Source organism: Oryx dammah, unplaced genomic scaffold (assembly GCF_014754425.2).
Source record: "Oryx dammah isolate SB20612 unplaced genomic scaffold, SCBI_Odam_1.1 HiC_scaffold_5, whole genome shotgun sequence".
NCBI classification, from domain to species: domain Eukaryota; kingdom Metazoa; phylum Chordata; class Mammalia; order Artiodactyla; family Bovidae; genus Oryx; species Oryx dammah.
The window spans coordinates 49,072,145-49,092,511 of NW_024070189.1; the positions used below are offsets into that span (position 1 = coordinate 49,072,145).

The 20,367-nt window shown below is 43.0% G+C and overlaps 1 protein-coding gene across 1 annotated transcript in view; it reads right to left on the reverse strand.

The window, feature by feature from the left end:
• The window catches only part of ARHGEF37 (Rho guanine nucleotide exchange factor 37), a 58,657-nt gene that overhangs the window by 17,748 nt on the left and 20,542 nt on the right, over window positions 1-20,367 (reverse strand). Inside the window, exons 4-6 of the mRNA XM_040239617.1 lie at window positions 11,309-11,456; window positions 3,383-3,582; window positions 2,091-2,221 (exon numbers count right to left, since the gene is read on the reverse strand). Coding sequence (XP_040095551.1) covers window positions 2,091-2,221; window positions 3,383-3,582; window positions 11,309-11,456 — 479 coding nt within the window. The remainder of the gene's footprint in view (window positions 1-2,090; window positions 2,222-3,382; window positions 3,583-11,308; window positions 11,457-20,367) is intronic.

Consider the following 20,367-nt stretch of genomic DNA (forward strand, 5'->3'; position numbering starts at 1 on the left):
GGTGGCTCAGAGGTAAAGAATCTGCCTGCAGGGCAGGAGACACAGGAGATTCAGGTTTGATTCCTGGGTCAGGAAGATCCCCTGGAGAAGGAAATGGCAACCCATTCTATTATTCTTGCCTGGAGAATCCCACTGACAGAGAAGCCTGGTGGGCTACAGTCCATAAGGCAGAAAAGACACGACTGAGTGACTGAAAACAGACACACACCTGTATCAAGAGGCCCTGGAGAAAACAGAGGAGAAACCCCACTCTGGCTATTCAGAATCAAGTGGAGGGACTTTCCTAACTTCCAAGGCAGGGGTGTGGCTTTGATTCCTGGTTAGGAAGCATCACTATGAACAAATCTAGTGGAGGTGATGGAATTCCAGTTGAGCTGTTTCAAATCCTAAAAGATGATGCGGTGAAAGTGCCGCACTTAATATGCCAGTAAATTTGGAAAACTCAGCAGTGGCCATAGGACTGGAAAAGGTCAGTTTTCATTCCAATCCCAAGGAAAGGCAATGACAAAGAATGTTCAAACTACCACACAATTGCACTCATCTCACAGGCTAGTAAAGTAATGCTCAAAATTTTCCAAGCCAGGCTTCAAGAGTACATGAAGTGTGAACTTCCAGATGTTCAAGCTGGATTTAGAAAAGGCAGAGGAACCAGAGATCAAATTGCCAACATCTATTGGACCATGGAAAAAGCAAGAGAGCTCCAGAAAAACATCTACTTCTGCTTTATTGACTACGCCAAAGCCTTCAACTGTGTGGATCATAACAAACTGTGGAAAATTCTTAAAGAGAAAGGAATACCAGACCACTTGACCTGCCTCCTGAGAAATCTGTATGTAGGTAAAGAAGCAACAGTTAGAACTGGACATGGAACAACAGACTGGTTCCAAATAGGAAAAGGAATATATCAAGGCTGTATATTGTCACCCTGCTTATTTAACTTATATGCAGAGTACATCATGAGAAATGCTGGGCTGGATGAAGCACAAGCTAGAATCAAGATTGTCGGAAGAAATGTCAATAACCTCAGATATGCGGATGACACCACCCTTATGGCAGAAAGTGAAGAGGAACTAAAGAGCCTCTTGATGAAAGTGAAAGAGGAGAGTCAAAAAGTTGGCTTAAAACTCAACATTCAGAAAATGAAGATCATGGCATCTGATCCCATCACTTCATGGCAAATAGATGGGGAAACAATGGAAACAGGGACAAACTTTATTTGGGGAGCTCCAAAATCACAGCAGATGGTGACTGCAGCCATGAAATTAAAAGATGCTTACTCTTTGCAAGAAAAGTTATGACCAACCTAGACAGCATATTAAAAAGCAGAGACATTATTTTGCCAACAAAAGTCCATCTAGTCAAAGCTATGATGTTTCCAGTAGTCATGTAGGGATGTGACAATTGGACTATAAAGAAAGCTGAGCACTGAAGAATTGATGCTTTTGAACTGTGGTATTGGAGAAGACTCTTGAGAGTCCCTTGGACTGCAAGGAGATCCAACCAGTCCATCCTAAAGGAGATCAGTCCTGGGTGTTCATTGGAAGGACTGATGTTAAAGCTGAAACTCCAATACTTTGGCCACCTGATGCAAAGAACTGACTCATTTGAAAAGACCCTGATGCTGCGAAGGATTGAAAGTGGGAGGAGAAAGGGATGACAGAGGATGAGATGGTTGGATAGCATCACTGACTCAATGGACATGAGTTTGAGTAAACTCTGGAAGTTGGTGATGGACAGGAAGGCCTGGTGTGCTGCAGTCCATGCAGCTGCAAAGAGTCAGACACAACTGAGCAACTGAACTGAACTGAACAGGAAGCTAAGATCCCACATGCCTTGTGGCCAAAACGCCAGGACATAAAACAGAAGCAATATTGAAATAAATTCAAAGACTTTAAAAATGGTCCACAGCAAAAAATCTATAAAGAACCAGCAAACTTTAAACAAAGGAATCAAGTGAGGGTGCCTACTCTGCCCCTTCCTGGCCTCAGTCTCCTCATCTCTGAAAGCAGTCTAAGACTCCGCCTCACCACCACACCTTCTTGCCCCTTGGGATGGCTGGCATGCAACCCTTCCTCCAGTCCATTGCTCACCCTGGGAATGAGCCCCGCCTCCTGCTTCAGCAGCTGGCTCAGCCGGGTGGTCTTCTTGGAGAGGGTGTGTGTATTGATGCGAGCCAGTCGTTCCCGGAGGCTCAGCGGCTCCACCTTGGTGTACTTGGAGGCTGCACCAACAGAGGAAAAGGAAGGCACAGGGACCAGAGCTGACCCGGGAAAGTAAGAGACCCTGACATCCCAGCTGGGCACCTCTTAGGCCCTCTTCTCAAACGTCAGAGTCACACCCATTAGAATGGCAAATCTTGGAGGTAAAACACAGGGCTCAGAGTCCTCACTGACTGAAGAGGTTCATACCAGCTTGATTTCTTGCGCCTCAGTTTCCTCATCTGTAAATGAGGCCAACCACTTCCCAGGATTGCTGGGAGATCACTTAAGATGATGGAAATGAAGCAAATGACTTAAGTTCTCATTTTACCCAACTGTGAAATGAGACTAACAGTGCCAACCTCAGGACTATCGTAAGGATCAAACAAAATAAGTGAAAAAAACAAGTCATAGCTACCCCTTAGTAAAGATTAGCTAAATTATCATTACTATACTGTCTTAGTTGTGTACGTTTTTCCTCTACCTAGGACACTGTGACACTCTGCAGACCTTTCTGTTTTAGCAACTTGAGAGGCAACAATCTCCCCATTTCCTCCTCCTACTCTCATCCCTGATATATACACAGCTCTTTGCCTCCCAGTATTCATTTCTCCTTAGTGTAGCAGCCATGTGGTTTGGATAAGAATGATTTCACTTTAGTTCAGGGAGTGGTTGCCGACTATTATAAGCCAATTCACACAATCCTCATTCCTCTACCACAGTGACGGGTTCAAAGAAAGGCTTACAACCCCGGCATAAGCCAAACAGTTCATGGCATACCCCTAACCATGGCAGTTGGTTCAGGGTGAGCATATGACTCAAATAAATCCTATTAGAATGAAGCTCCAATTTAGTGTTTACAGCTAAGTGGAGAAAGGGTCCATGTTTTCCTGGAAGGTGTGGTGTTCAGACATGAGGCTTAGGACAGCAATAGCCACTTATTGTTATGAGGGAGGCCAGTTTGAAGAGGCAAGTGACACATAGTGAAGGTCAGAGACAAGAGAATTATAGGGAAATGACACCAGCTCCCAGATTAAATCCTCCTTAAAGCCCACGTTACCTCTGGACTTGTAGGTTACATAAGTGACTGTCTTCCCTTTACTAGTGAAGCCAGTTTGAGGTGAGTTTTTTGTTACCTAGAAGCATTCTCACTAATATATCACCTAAATGCCCCAAGTCCTTACCCACTTCTTTGCGCCTCTTGTACTCATTGATGTTGGTGACCACATCTTGGAGGGCAGAGGTAGCCCTCTGAAGCACGGCGTAGGCACTGGCATCGGGGAGTGTGTTTTCCAGAATTTTCTGCAGCAGCAATGGGTATTTGGTAATCCTCTGCAGAGGAATTACCAGCAAGAAACTGAGGCCTGAAGGTCCAGCTTGTGGCCTGAGGGAGAAAGCTGGTGTTAAGTAGGTCAAGTCCATCCTTGGGGGCACCAAAGGGCCTGGGGTCTAGTCCTAGCTCTGCTATTTAACACTCTGTGTGATCTCAGGCAAGTCGCCCTCCTTCGGGAGTCCTCAATTTCCTCATCGGGTGCTGCTAGTTCTCACTTTACCCTTTTCTGGACCTCGGTTCCCCATATGTACTAAATCCGAAGGTCAGTTCTCTGTCCTCAGTTTACTCGGTCTCTCAATAGCAGACACAGCAGACCATTCCCTATTTCTCTAAACACTTTCTTCAAAAATTTTGGTCCCAGAGATGCCCTTTGTCCTGTTTCTCTCACTCCATGGGCCACGTTCCTGGCTTCTCTCCAATGCTGGAATGCCCTGGGGCCTCCTCTCTCCACTCACTCTCTTCCTGAGCTCCTTTAGTCCTACGGCTTTAAACACAAGGCAAACCCAGATCTCCACTTCTTACTTCTGTCCAGAGCTCCAGACTCACATGGTCAACTAGCCTACTAGAGATCTCCACTTGGGTACGTCTCAAGCACAACTCCATCTGCTGGACACGCATGTCGTATTTCATTTTAAAAAATGGTCCTGCTGCTTCAAAAAAGAAGCACTTTTAAAATCACAAGAACTTGGGAAATCCCTGGTGGGTGGTTTGATGGTTAGGATTCAATGCTTCCACTGTTGTAGGCCCAGGTTTAATCCCCAGTGGAAGAACTAAGATCTCACAAGCCTTGGGGCACAGCCCCCTCCAAACTTTTTTTTTAATCATAGGAATTTAATGTTTAGAGAGGCATGTAAAGTATTTAAGGGTAAAAACTTTAGTCTCTGTAATTTCCTTTAAATTACTTAGTATAAAGCTAGATGCAGCAAACAAAAGGCATTTATACTTGCTCATTTCAGGTGATGGGTGTGTGTGTTCATTACATTATTCTATTTTTCTATAGGGCTGAAAATTTTAATTTGAAAAAGGAATATACAAAACACAGGAACTAATAGTGTCAAGGTCCCTTCCAGATGTACCATTTGATGCATAAGTGATTATTTCTAGCCCCCTTCCTAATGATGTCTGGAATTTGCAGAAAGAGTGCCCAAGTCAATGGCATCTGGGACAAGGCTCCAACAGTCATTCTTTGATCATGACCAGTAGCCCTCAGACCTACCTTCTGAGAAACACATGAAGGTTTCAAACATCAATGTCTAAGCATGCCTCCTTCACGAAGACTCACAAATACCTCTCATGACTATTATCTGGCCTCCTCTCTACAGTACCTTTGCCTCTTGCTCTTCTTCCTATGGAAAAAACCTCCAGACCAAATGTCCAGGAAAGATCAGCCATAAGGCCTGGAATAGACAGAGCAGGTGGGAACTACCCCCTCCCTCCCATTAACTGCAGGAGTTGGAATGCAGGGGTTGAACTATCTGTCAGGTTATGCCTGTGCTGACCATGTGCTCTCACCAAGGGTTTCCTAGTGCCTGGCTGACTGTGGGCAGGAGAGGTGGAAACAGTGGTCAGATATTTGCAAAACTCTGTCCTCTAGGCTTACTTTTCATGGGAAAAGGACAACTGCCTCATGGGGACTATTGCCTCACAAATCAGAGACAGAGGGCAGGGAGCCTTCAAAAAGATGATTACATTTCTTCTCCACAATCATCAAGAACTACAGAATTACGGCAACCTCTTTCTTTACAGCCTTCCTAAAGTAATTTGGGAAAAACTCTTTATGTAGCCTATCAGATGGGCAATAAAAATTAAAAGACTTGGGACTTCCCTGGTAGTTTAGTGGTTAAGCCTCTGTGTTCCCAATGCAGGGGGTATGGGAGCAATCCTGATTGAAGAACTAAGATCTCCCATGCCACGTGGTGTGGCCAAAAAAAAAAAAAAAATGTAAGACTCACCCAGAGTTGTATGAATATGGAGAAACCAGTCCTCTTACATTCTCTTGGTGAGAGTATCAGTTGGTGGGATCTTTTTAGAGAGTAATATAGCAATTTGTGAAATATACAATTCCCTCAACCCTACTACAGAAATCTACCCACAGAAATATTAACTCAAGTGAGCATGGATAAAGGTAGAAGTTATTCAGCAACTCTGTGACAGTAAAATTTGGGAAACAACTCAAATATCCATCAACAGGGGATGAGTTGACTATAAGCTGCCCTGGAAAAGAACCCTATGTAGCCATTAAAGAAGAACGTAGTTAAAAAAAAAAAAAAAGGAACATGGTAAAATAATTCATGGCTATGGTTAAGTGAAAAAACAAGTCCTGGAATGTAGAGTGCTGCTGCTGCTGCTGCTAAGTCGCTTCAGTTGTGTCCGACTCTGTGCGACCCCGTAAACAGCAGCCCACCAGGCTTCCCCATCGCTGGGATTCTCCAGGCAAGAACACTGGAGTGGGGTGCCATTTCCTTCTCCAGTGCATGAAAGTGAAAAGTGAAAGTGAAGTTGCTCAGTTGTGTCTGACTCTTAGCGACCCCATGGACTGCAGCCTACCAGGCTCTGCCGTCCATGGGATTTTCCAGGCAAGAGTGCTGGAGTGGGGTGCCATTGACTCCTCCTCCTAGAGCAGGAGTCCCTTAAAAATTCATTAATTCATTCATTCTTTCTATTTCTCTATAAATCCATCCAACATCTAGATTTTCCCATGGAAAGTCTATTTCTTACCTGTCTGTAAATACACAGAATCAAATTTGGATGGAACATGTTAACTATTAGGGGGAGGCATGGAAACAGGAAACCAAGGTGGAATGGACTTATACTTTTTACTTTAGTCCGTCTAGTCAAGGCTATGGTTTTTCCAGTAGTCATGTATGGATGTGAGAGTTGGACTGTGAAGAAGGCTGAGTGCCGAAGAATTGATGCTTTTGAACTGTGGTGCTGGAGAAGACTCTTGAGAGTCCCTTGGATTGCAAGGAGATCCAACCAGTCCATTCTGAAGGAAATCAACCCTGGGATTTCTTTGGAAGGAATGATACTAAAGCTGAAACTCCAGTAGTTTGGCCACCTCATGCGAAGAGCTGACTCATTGGAAAAGACTCTGATGCTGGGAGGGATTGGGGGCAGGAGAAGAAGGGGACCGAGGATGAGATGGCTGGATGGCATCACTGACTCGAACGTGAGTCTGAGTGAACTCCGGGAGTTGGTGATGGACAGGGAGGCCTGGCGTGCTGCAATTCATGGGGTCGCAAAGAGTCGGACACGACTGAGCGACTGAACTGAACTGAACTGAATCTGTGTATTGTTTGAAATTTCCTTTTTTCAATAAGTATGTTACTTTCATACTTAAACAAAAAACAGCCAATAAAGGAAAACAGATTATGTGTCTTCTCCCAACACTCTCCCTAAGTTGTTGTGGAACTACGGGTGCTTTGTGTTAGACTGATCCACCTCTCCTCCTCACTGAAAGCTGTACCATTAGACTGGTTTCCCTAAGGCAAAGCTTCCTGTGGCTGCAAGGACAAGCCTCTGATTCCACTGGCCACCAGGTGGGAAGCGCTGCCTTAAGAGCTGCTGCTGCTGCTGCTGCTGCTGCTAGGTCACTTCAGTCGTGTCCGACTCTGTGCGACCCCACAGATGGCAGCCCACCAGGCTCCTCTGTCCATGGGATTTTCCAGGCAAGAGTACTGGAGTGGGGTACCATTGCCTTCTCCAGCCTTAAGAGCTACGATAAACTAAACACCTTACCAACTCACCCACCCAAATAAAAAGTGGGAGGCAGCATATATTTTGGAATCACAAAGATCTATTCAGATGGTGCCATTTATTGTCTCTGGATATCCAGCTGGTGTGATCCTAGTCAGCCAGGCTCCAGAAAGAGCCCCATGATCATCAGCACAGAAAGTCGGGATGACTGTTTCAGGAGGGAGGTGATTAATAGTTCTAGAGCAGCATACATAGTAGGAGCCCCTTAAAATTCATTCTATCTATCCATCCATCCACCCACCATCCAATGTCTATATTTTCCCATAGGAAGTCTATTTTCTGTCTTCCTGTAAATACACAGAGTAAAACTGGGATAACTGAAAGGATGTCATTCCTGCTGCAACATTAGACCAGAGGATTTCATTGAGGGTAATCTTAAAACCTGCAGGCTCTGGGGTGCTGCAGGCATTTAGTGGACAGGGTCCCAGGGAAGCAGAATATCCTTCAAGGACAGTCTTGCATCATGGAGAACTGTTCTACGCTTCATATGCCCCTCTCAACATTCAGAGACTAAATGAATGCCTTGAAAAGAGCTGCAATTTCAAGAACTGGGATATTTTTGTGACACCTGGACTCCATCCAGTCACATATCTTCACACTGGGAATTACTATGGTACTACCTTTTGTAAATACGACACAGGCCATCTGTAAGAACATCATTCCTCATTTTCTCTGCCTCCCAGTATGTAATATTATCCCTACTTCAATTATGTTGTTTCCTTCTTTCTCTTATCATACACAAGGAAGTCAAGTTTGTGTCATTCCAGGGTACACATATTCTCTGCTCTTTTGGTTTTCTGTACTTTGTGTACAGAATGGCTTCTGACTCTTTTTCACTTATAACCATGTGATCACTAGTGTAGCGGTGCCCAAGCATTTGCAGACATTACATTATACATATTATATATTACATATGTAATACATATTACATTATTAGAAATTATTTTCCTTTTATTTCTCTTTTAATTATAGCTAAGCCATTATGTTTATTTTTTTCAACTATGTATATGGGCAGGAGAATTTTTTTCAGAATGTAACTCAGGATAATAAATTTGTTATAAAAAGGGAGCACTGGGACTGAAGGAGCAGAGAACCAAAGTGTGGTCTCAGGGAATCATAATCCCTTCCTAACCTAGATAACTACCATAGCTATGGTATTACTAGGGAATTACTGAGTATTACCTGTATGCAGTGAGTCTACATCCCCATGAGCTGTTGCTTTTACTCCCACTCTACATGTAGGGAAACTAGGTTCTGAGACACTAAATGGCTCCTGCCAAGGTGAATAAAGAGCAGAGAGCTCAATTCGTTGCCAGGCTGCCTGGCGCCAAAGCCCATGATAAATGTCTGGCCTAGTTGGGAAAGACCGGAGTGCAGAAGATGTGACAAAGAGCAGCCTCTGTGCCAACTAGGGCCCCTCACACAGTGCTTCCAACATGTCTGAACTAGATGCCAATATTTAACACTGTGGAGACTTACATCAGAGCTTCTGGTTTCTCTTGAAAGATCAGAGGATCTGGCCACAGTGGAATCATATTTCTACACAGCAACTGAGGTGGGTGGTTTACCAAAAAATGGCTGCAATTACTTTACTCTCTGTATCTATACCCTTTGAATATGACCTTGAAGCTTCTCCCACCAAGAAGTGGGGACTATTTTTCCACCTCCCAAGCCTGGCACAGCATGCCAGTTCTAAGCCAAGATCTCAAAAGGCAGAGCTGAGTCAGCTCATGTGTCCCACATTCATAGGAAAGTCCAGCCAACATCAGCAAAGCTGACCTATGGTTGATCACAGACATGTGAGGGAGTTCAGCCAGGACTAGAAAAATCATTTACTGAGTCCAGCTAAATTACTAACATGCACAAATGTGACCTTGAGAAATATTTGCTTTAAACAAATTTTGGAGATGATTTCTATTTTAAACCACTATATTTGGGGTGATATGCTATAGCAAAAGCTACTTGATACAACAGTGATCAGCTGAGGCTGGGCTGCAGCTGCACTCTATACAGGGACTGCTGGCTCTGATTTGCCACAGTCTCCATTACTCCCTTTTGTCTCACAGCTGGCATCCTGCTTCCCTCATTTCTGTTACTTGCCTTACTCCTGTAGAAATGTATTTAGTGACCCTTACAAAAGCCTAAGTTTGTAAGATCCATGAAGGGATCAAAGGAATCAAAGAAAATGAAAGTAGGCTTTTTTGAAGGCTGGGAGGGCTAGGACATGGCTACTTCAAAAGAAGGCTTCAGGGGGCACAAGAGTTAAGGATATGATAAGGGAGAGAAGAGAGATAGCAGGAGGCTCCACATGAGATAATGCTAGCTTTAAAGACCAAAATCTACCCTCTCTTGGGTGTAAACAGGAAATGCCCAAGTAAGATGAAATAACAATAGTAACCTCTGTTCCTCCTACACTATCCTGATTTCCAGAAGATGGCCTTCATCTATCTTCATCTGGTAAGCTTGGGGAAGATAGAAGCTTTTTTCTTTTTGACCATGCTGCATGGCATGCTGCATCTTAATTCTCTTAATCCCTTAACCAGGGATTGAACCTGTGCCCTATGCACTGGGAACACGAAGTCTTAACCACCAGACCGCCAAGGAAGTCCTAATGTAAGTCTTTTTAAATGTATGATGATCCACTTTAATCATAAGAAGATAAATACAAAATGAAACATTATTGAGATGCCATTTTTCACTTATCTCAGTGGTAAAAACTCTGAAGTTTCACAATGTACTCTGCTGGTGAGGCTGAGGGGAAACACCCTTATATTTGTTCATGGGAATATCAACTGGTATTACCTTTACAGTGAGAAATTTTGCAATAGTATCAAAATTATTAACACATACTTCCTTTAATCTAGCAATTTCACATCTGGAAATTTAACTTATAGATACTTTTATTTGCACCTTAGTAAAATAACATATGTTTGTGAATAATCACATAGCTTTATCTATAATGCTACAAAGAATAGAAACAAACCAATATCCATCAATAGAGAGCAGTTAAATAAACTGTGGAACAACCACATGGTAGAAAAATACATAGCCATCCAAAGGGTCATACGTATATGTATTGAATCGGAAAGACCTCCAAGATATAAGTGAAAAAAATTATAAACTTTTATAAGAAGATAGGAAAACAAGAGTATATATTTAGATTTACTTGTATAGGTATACAGGAACTCTACAAAGATCCACAAGGAATTTAAAAGTGGTTACCTTGACTTTGCAGGTAGTAGCAGCAGTTGGATGGATGAAGGGACAGGGTGGGGGAGATCTTTCGCTTTTACTGTTTAAATTCAGATGTTTTAAAGCTTTTAAACTGTGTTAAGTGCTACCTGTTCAAAATTTTAATATAAAAAATTTATTCTCTACATATCTCTACCCCGAGCTCCCACTCACTGGTGCCAGCTCTGGGCTGCGAGGCCTCCCAAGGCAGTTCTGATCCTTTTCTGTGGGGCAGGACTCCAGCCATCTGTAGAGAAGTCTCCTCAGGTGGTGCAAGCCTGCTTCCTGCCACTGCTGCTTACAGCACATGGTTCCTACCACCTCACTGCCCTCCCTATGGTGCGCACAAGTGCTGTTCACCAAATGTTTCTGTTTTTCCACCTCTGAACACATGGCTGGAAGGCATGCCCTGGCCTCCTGATACTGGATGAAGTCAGGCGATTAGTTCTGTACTCTGAATTATGAGAAGCAATGGATGTTACTTCTGGCCTGGAACATTTAGTAACCAGTGTGAGATCACTGGCCATGTTCCAGACAGTGGCTGGTGTCAGCTTGAATTCCAGAGTGAGCATGACACTGGGAAGAGCCCCAAGTTAACCCATATTGGAGCATAAGGAAGGTGGAAACCTCATTGGCTGAAACCACTAAAAGAGTTGGGCGTTGTTTGTCTCTGCAACATAGCCTAGCCTAGCCTGACTAGGACACTCCTGAAACAGTGAGAGCAGCCCCAAGCTAGGGTGAGACTTTAACAGCCCCTGACCTCGGCATCCGGAGGGATCATTCTACTCACAGCACTGCCTCAATGATGCCCTGGATCTCCCGCTGCAGCTCTGGCTCCTTCCGGTAGGTTTCTACCAGCAGCAAGGCCTGTTCGTAGCTGGCACAGTACACCTTATAGACTTGCTCCAACTCCTCTTGGAATTCCAGGAATGTGTTACCTGACAGTGAAAAAGCAACGAGTTCTCAAAAGCGTTTCTGCATGTCCTCTTGCTTAGAACAGGGAGGCTGTGAGTGACACAGCTAAGCACTTTAGCTCTGACGGAAGACTGCCTGGCTTAACCAGCATTGTAACCTTGGGCAAGTCACCTCATCTTCCTCAGCTCCCATGATTTCATCTCACTTTCAAAAGGCTGCTGTAGGATTAAGTGACACAATGATGTAGTGTGTGTGCTTAATAAACAGTATCTATAATTACAGTAATAATACTGATAATTGTCACATTTGGACAATGCTTTATAGTTTACAAAACACATTCATGTTATATCTTTATAATTACCATGTATGGTAAGTACAATTCCAAACCCTGTTTACAAAGACATCCTACAGCACAGCATGAATAGTCACAAATGTGGGCTTTGGAGTCAGAGAGAAGTAAAGCCAGATCTCCAGCCAACCCTTTCCCAGTAGTACAGTCTAGGGTGAGTATCTGATCCCTCTGACCCTCCATATTTTCATCTATAGATGGGAATACAGATAGTACTCACCTCCAAGTGTTCACTGGAATGATTAATTTTAAAAATGTATATAAAGCACCTGACACAAACTTTATTTCTCAAAACCTTACCAACTACTTTTGTGCTGTGTATGAGGCACTGATGCTTTCAATGAAATAATGACCCTGCCTCATGGGGCTGATATTCTCATGGGGAAGACAGACAATAATAAATATATTTATTTATATATTACATATGCAAGGCGATCCAACCAGTCCATCCTAAAGGAGATCCATCCTGGGTGTTCACTGGAAGGACTGATGTTGAAGCTGAAACGCCAATACTTTGGCCACCTGATGCGAAGAGCTGACTCATTTGAAAAGACCCTGATGCTGGGAAAGATTGAGGGCAGAAGGAGAAGGGGACGACAGAGAATGAGATGGTTAGGTGGCATCACCGACTCAATGGACGTGAGTCTGGGTAAACTCTGGGAGTTGGTGATGGACAGGGAGGTCTGGTGTGCTGCGGTTCATGGGGTCACAAAGAGTCGGACACGACTGAGTGACTGAACTGAACTGATGCCAGGTAGTGATGAGTACCACAGATTTAAACAAAGCCAGATAAAGAGTTAGAGGTGTTACTGTGGTCAAGAATCTGCCTGCCAATGCAGGAGACACAAGAGACATGGGTTCAATCCCTGAGTTGGGAAGATCCCTTGGAGTAGGAAATGGCAACCCACTCCAGTTTATTCTTGCCTGGAAAATTCCATGGGATAGAGGAGACTGGCAGGCTACAGTCCATGGAGTCGCAAAGAGTCAGACATGACTAAGCAACCAAGCACAAACACACAGGAGATCTATTTAGGAAAGACCTCCATAAAGATGTGGATGTTTATCATAGTGCAAAAGAATCCATCCATCCCTAAGAAAGTCTGAGGGAAGAGCAGTGCCCGGCTTAGGGAAGGATAAATACAAAGGCCTTCAGGCAAGTGAATGCTTGGACATGCAGGTGACACAAGAAGGCAGGTATGGCTGGAACACAGTGAGCAAGGGCACAAAGTAGAGAAAATAAACAGAAAACTGAAGCCAGATTATGTAGGGCCTTGAAGTAAGTAAACATTGTGTAGTAAGGTGTTCAGGCTTTATTCTAATGGTGGCAGGAAGCAACTAGAAGGTTTTGATCAGGGATGACAATGATCTAGTTTTTGTTTAAAAAGGATCACGCTCATGCTCAATTTCAATAGCACTTACAGTAAAGTTATAACAATACAAGAAAGACTGGCAGTCCCCTGCACACGAATGACATGCCAAGTTGTGACATTCTATATTAGAAAAAAAAAAAAAACAGAAACTTACGAGATTAGTTACTTACTGGGGAGACAGAATGGGATGGAAAGAACAGGGAATGGGATAGGACAGTAGGGATGAGAGGGAAACAATGCTTTCCTGAACATACCTTCTTATATAGCTCTGATCTTGGAACCATGGTAATATTTTACATACTCCCAAAATAAATATACAGCTAAGACCAACCAGGTGTGGAAGGGGAAACCCAAATAGAATACAAGCAATAAGGAATGAACCTAATTCTATTACAAATGAATAACATAATCACACTGAAGGGTGTATGAAAAAATTAACGTATTTTTCACAAAGGTACAGGCTAGTATTTTTGATTAAAATATAACATAACCAAAAAAAAAATACTCTAAGTGACTACTAACTTCGAACAAATAAGTAAATACACTGTAGATAATGGCAACCATTTCTACCTGTCACAGAAAGATGCTGCAAATAAGAAAAGAAGAAAGATCAGAATGAACCCTGAGATACTGGACTGGAATTGGAGGTATTAGTAGGAACTCATGGTTTTATGTATTTTAAATATATAAATATAGACGAGCTACCCTCGTGGCTCAGTGGTAAAGAATCCAACTGCCATTGCAGGAGATGAGGGTGTGATCCCTGGGTCCGGAAGATCCCCTGGAGAAGGAAATGGCAACACACTCCAGTATTCTTGCCTGGGAAATCCCATGGACAGAGGAGCCTGGCAGGCTATAGTCTATGGAGTCGCAAAAAGTTGGACATGACTTAGCAACTAAACAACAACATAGATGGATAGATATAGAAAGAAATGTAAATATGTGTACATGCATGTGTTGGTATATATACACATATTTCCTAAATATCAGCTAAGAGAGCCTAGAAGCAATGACACTCCAGGAGCAATAAGCACACCAAAGGTAGGAATCAGGTTTCCCAGGAGAAAAGCTGATTACAAGGATAGGGCAAGGAAAATACAAGATGAGCTGAGAACACCTTGTGGTGTCAGAAAGCAAGAAAGTGCTCAGAAATTGTTAGAGACACATTGAAAGGACACAGGTGTCAACTTGAAAGAGCTCCTATGGCCAAAGCTGGTAAAATTTGAGCAAGAAAATGAATAATAATAGTACTGGATTCTGATTCATGGAATAAAGCAAATATCCATGAGTTTATACTTAAAAATCTATACTATAACCTTTAAAAACTATGAACCAGTGCCACAACTACTGAAGCCCACACGCCTAGAGCCCATGCTCCACAGCAAGAGAAACCACTGCAGTGAGAAGCCTGAGCATAACGAGACAGTAGCCACCAATCACCTCAGCTGGAGAAGGCCTGCGTAAAGCAATGATGATCAAACACAGCCATAAATACAATAAATAAATAGTAAAAATTGTGAATCACTATGCTGTGCAATTAAAACATATAACACTATAAATCAACTATACCTAAAAATTTGACAACTAAAAATAACTTTTAAAAAATGAATGGAAGGGACATTTCTTGCTTATAGAATAAGAATTAATAAATGTAGGTGGAAAGGGGAATTGGGGGCAGGCCAAAGCCTTTGACTGTGTGGATCACAATAAACTGGAAAATTCTGAAAGAGATGGGAATACCAGACCACCTGACCTGCCTCTTAAGAAACCTGTATGCAGGTCAGGAAGCAACAGTTAGAACTGGACATGGAACAGACTGGTTCCAAATAGGAAAAGGAGTACATCAAGGCTGTATACTGTCACCCTGCTTATTTAACTTATATGCAGAGTACATCATGAGAAACGCTGGGCTGGAAGAAGCACAAGCTGGAATCAAGATTGCTGGGAGAAATATCGGATATGCAGATGATACCCTTTTATGGCAGAAAGTGAAGAGGAACTAAAAAGCCTCTTGATGAAAGTGAAAGAGGAGAGTGAAAAAGTTGGCTTAAAGCTCAACATTCAGAAAACTAAGATCATGGCATCTGGTCCCATCACTTCATGGGAAATAGATGGGGAAACAGTATCAGACTTTATTTTTGGGGGCTCCAAAATCACTGCAGATGTTGACTGCAGCCATGAAATTAAAAGACGCTTACTCCTTGGAAGGAAAGTTATGACCAACCTAGATAGCATATTCAAAAGCAGAGACATTATTTTGCCAACAAAGGTCTGTCTAGTCAAGGCTTATGGCTTTTCAAGTAGTCATGTATGGATGTGAGAGTTGGACTGTGAAGAAAGCTGAGCGCCGAAGAATTGATGCTTTTGAACTGTGGTGTTGGAGAAGACTGTTGGAGAAGACTCTTGAGAGTCCCTTGGACTGCAAGGAGATCCAACCAGTCCATTCTAAAGGAGATCAGTCCTGGGTATTCTTTGGAAGGACTGATGCTAAAGCTGAAATTCCAGTACTTTGGCCACCTCATGCGAAGAGCTGACTCATTGGAAAAGACTCTGATTCTGGGAGGGATTGGGGGCAGGAGGAGAAGGGGATGACAGAGGATGAGATGCCTGGATGGCATCACTGACTCCATGGACTTGAGTTCGAGTGAACTCCAGGAGTTGGTAATGGACAGGGAGGCCTGGCATGCTGTGATTCATGGGGCTGCAAAGAGTCGGAAAGGACTGAGCGACTAAACTGAACTGAACTGATCTGAAAACGGTTGAAGTGGATCAACTAACTGCTTGGTGACAAATAAAAACTAAATTTTCAGTTGTGGGCACACTGTAGTATGTATAAAATCAAATGAAATGTTGTACACATGAAACTATTAATATATATTAGGAATATTATAAATCAATTTTAATGCCATCAATCAAGCAATATATGTAGAAGAAAACTAATTACTGGGAATTCCCTCTACTTAATTTTTCTGTAAATCTAAAAGTGCTCTAAACAAATAGTCTATTAGAGCTATACTATGTTGAGACTAAATTAGGAGTAAAGCATGGAAAGGGGAATAGCTATTAAAAGGCTACTAAAAAAAAGCTATTAAAAAGACTTCCCTGATGGTCCAGTGGATAAGAATCCTCCTTGCAGTTCGGGGGACACTGGTTTGATCCCTAGTCTGAGAAGATCCCACGTGTCTTGGGGCAGCTAAGCCCATGAGCTGCAACCACTGAAGCCCATGTGCCTGTGCTCTACAAGTGAAGCCACACAATGAGAAGCCTGTGCACAACAACTAGAGAGTAGGCCCCACTCTCTACACCTAGAGAAAGCCCACGTGGCAACAAAGACTCAGCCCAGCCAATAATAAATAAATAAATGTAAAAAAAAAAAAAAAGGCAAGACTATTTGGCTGTCTATCTAAGGGGCTAGTGGTGAGGGTGAAGAGAAACGTATTAGCCACAAAAGGAAGCCACAGACCACAGGAAGCCACGCTAAGCCTAAAGCCTGCTGATGCTGTGTTGTACCTGTGAAATGCACCCGGCCCCCCTTGAGATAGGGAGTAACTGGACCAACATGGTCCAGCTCTCAGCAAAGGCTCCCACAGTGAGACTACCACCCCAGGAACCAAAACCCCTCCCCAGTGCTGGTCAAGACAATCCTCAGAAAGAACTCCCTCGGGAGAAGCCCCCAGAACAAGGGAGAACGTGACCAGGAAAGACTACCCAAAACTGCAGTTAGGGAGAATGCATAGGATAGGGAGGTCAGCTAGCTGCAGAGATGACCTCACTAGGAGATAGCTTGGGCGTAGCCCTGAAACCTGGGGCGGTTCCCACATTCTTCTCTACTTAGGCTGTTCTGCAGGAATGTGACTTTTGCCAAAGAAATTGCATTACACTGGCATGGCCAGGGGCAGGGGTGTTTCCATAACTGAAGGTGGAGGAAAGCAAACTTTCCTAGAGCAGACAACAGAGCTGTCCAACAGGCAGGAATGCAGGGGCACCAAAGACTTATTTCTTCTCCTCTTGTCCTCCTTAGTCACAGATTGGAAAGAAGTCACAGCAGCTAAGAGTTACTCTCAGTATCAAAAGGCCACTCTACCTCTGGCTAGAGAAATGAGAAAGGGAGGCAGGATGTTGTCTGAAGGAGCTGCTCAAATCATGACTGCCTGGTCAAGCTGTTTGACCTTAGGAAAGTTACTTAACCTTTCTGAGTCTTGGGTTTTTCTTCAATAAAATGGGGATGATAATGTTTTTGTTCAGTCACTGAGTTGTGCCTGATTCTTTGGGACCCTATGGGCTGCATGCAGCATACCTGGATCCTCTGTTGCCCACTAATAATAATAATCAATAAGTAACAAGGTCATGAGAATAAAAAGGGCTATTTCATGTTCAGTTCAGTTCAGTTGCTCAGTTGTATCCAATTCTTTGTAATCCCACGCACTGCAGCACACCAGGCTTCCCTGTCCATCACCAACTCCTGGAGCTTACCCAAACTCATGTCCATCAAGTCAGAGATGCCATCCAACCATCTCATACTCTGTCATCCCCTTCTCCTCCCACCTTCAATCTTTCCCAGAAGTAGGGTCTTTTCAAATGAGTCAGTTCTTTGCATCAGATGGCCAAAGTATTGGAGTTTCAGCTTCAGCATCAGTCCTTCCAGTGAGTATTCAGGACTGATTTAGGTACCCATAGTCATGGCTGGCACCGAAATGGGTACTATTTTCATACAGATGGCATGAAACTGAGGCTCAGAGACATGAACGAGAAGTGGGTGACAGAACTTTGCAAGTCAGATTTCAAAGCCCCTGCTCTAAACCACTTGACCTATAAGCCACGAGCCATATATGACTCCTGGGAACTTGAACTTGAAATATGGAGAATCCTAATTAAGATGTGCTGTCAGTGTAAACGACGCTGGATTGCAAAGACTTTGGACAAAAAAAAAAGTAGAATGTACCATGAATAAGTTTTACACTAATTACATGTTGAAATATTATTTTGATATATTGGGTTAAATGAGATATATCATTAAAATTCATTTCACTGCTTTAGTTTTTTTAATGGAGCTACTCAAAAGTCTTAAGTTAAATTCATGGCTCACAATGCATTTCTTTTAGATAAGACTGAACTAGAACCCGGTGCCTTCCCGTGACAGGAGCTGCTGGAGGAACTCCACCCAGAGCTGCATTTGAAATCATTTGTACATTGACATGAATCCATCATGTCAATGTATGCCAAAACCAATACAGAATTGTAAAGTAAAAAAAATAAATTATATTAAAAAAAATACTAAAATAAATAAATAATTAATTAATTAATTAAAAAAAAAAAAAAAGAAATCATTTGTAAGAACATGGAACCTGACTCATTTGGGAGGTTCATGCCTGATGTCCAAAAATCCTTTAAAATGCTGTGATATGGAACTGGGATAAGGGCCTCCCTTGCATAGCAGGACCTGGGGGATGAGAGAGGAATAGGAAGAGCTGGTAGAAACCAGCTCAGCCATGATCAAGCACAAAGTTGCACCTAGGAAAAGAAAAGCCCATGTGGATTCTTTGTATCTCTTTTTGGCTAACCACAAGGGGCAGAGGATGAGAAGGCTATTTTCTATACACTGGGGAAAGGCCAGGGGACAGGCTTGACAAAATGCAGGGGGGCAATGGTGGGGGAGGGTGACACATAAGATGCTCAGTTAAATTTGAACTTCAGATAAATAATCAAAGTTTTAATATAAGTATGTCCCAAGTATTCCATGGGATAAACAGTATAATTCAGTAAACTTAGTATAATTTTCATTGTTTACGTGAAATTCAAATGTAACTGGGCATCCTGTATTTTATGTGGCCAATCTATCAGGGAAACAGGGAAGCCAGGGAATGGAGATGTCACCAGGCTTGGACAAAGTAGCATCTTAACTTTTCACAGGTTATGCTGGAAGGCAGAAATGAACAGGTAAGGACCCTTAACAAGGAATTAGTTGAATCTCAAACCCATACCAACAGAAGATGCTGACCTCAGAGTCCCCAGGTCCCTGGAGCATCTTCAACCTGAGGCTGTAACAATTTCTACTCAAGGGACTTCCCTGGTGGTCCAGCGGCTAAGACTCTGCACTTCCAGTGCAGGGGGCCTGGGTTTGATCTCTGGTCAGGGAACGAGATCCCACATACCTTAACTAAGAGTTCACATGCTGCAACTAAAATCCAGTGCAAATAAAATATAATAAAAAATCTCACTCAAATAAGTGGTCATCATTAACAGAAATATAAAGTGATAAAAGGTAAAAATATTACCTAGATACTGTTAAAAAAATCTCGTTCCTTAATTTTGTATTCCTCTATCATTTAAAGGAAATAGTCGGGCTTTCTTGGTGGCTCAGCGATAAAGAATTCACCTGTCAATGTAGGAGACATGGATTCAATCTCTGGTCTGGGAAGATCCCACAGGCCATGGAGCACTAAGCCTGTGCATCACAACTGCTGAGCCTGCACCCATCCACCTTTCTGAGCCCATCCACCTTTCTGCGCCCATCTACCTTTGTCCTCTGACTCCACCTGAAAACCTCTGACCATAGAAGTTTTATCAAGTAGCCCCAGAACAGGAGACGGGAAGGGACTGCAGAAGTTTGAAGTTTACACCTACTCATTCCTCCTCCTTTATGTCTGGTCATCCTAACTATTTCAGAATCAGGAGTCCACCTCCATCTCTCACCTAGGTGAAGGTAAAACCACCAGCTGATCTCATTACTTCCACTCTTGCCACTCTTTCACAATCCACTGTACACAACTACCAAAAGGATCTTTGAAAAAGAAATCTGACTGTATCACTCCCCTGCTCAAAATTGTCCAATGACGTCTCATCACACTTAGGAGAAAATCCACACTCCTAGAAGGCCTTGCAGGATCTGGTCCTTCTCTGCCTCTTCTATCCTATCTCCTATACTCTTCCCTTACTCATTCCCCTGGAGCCTCACCAGCCTTGTCCATCAAATATCCCAGGCTCATCTCTGCCAAAGAATAGGGCCTCTGAATACCTATTTTCTCTACCTTTTGTCCAAATCATCTCATAGCTGGCTCCTCCCTAATAGGTCTCAGTTCAAATGTCCTCTCCTCAGGAGGCCTTCTCTTTTCTCAAAAGTTACTGTATGTGTTATTCTTTAAATTACAAATTACTACTTAAAATTCTCCTGTTTATCTGTGTATCTTCTGTCTCTCTCACTCACTAACCCCAAAG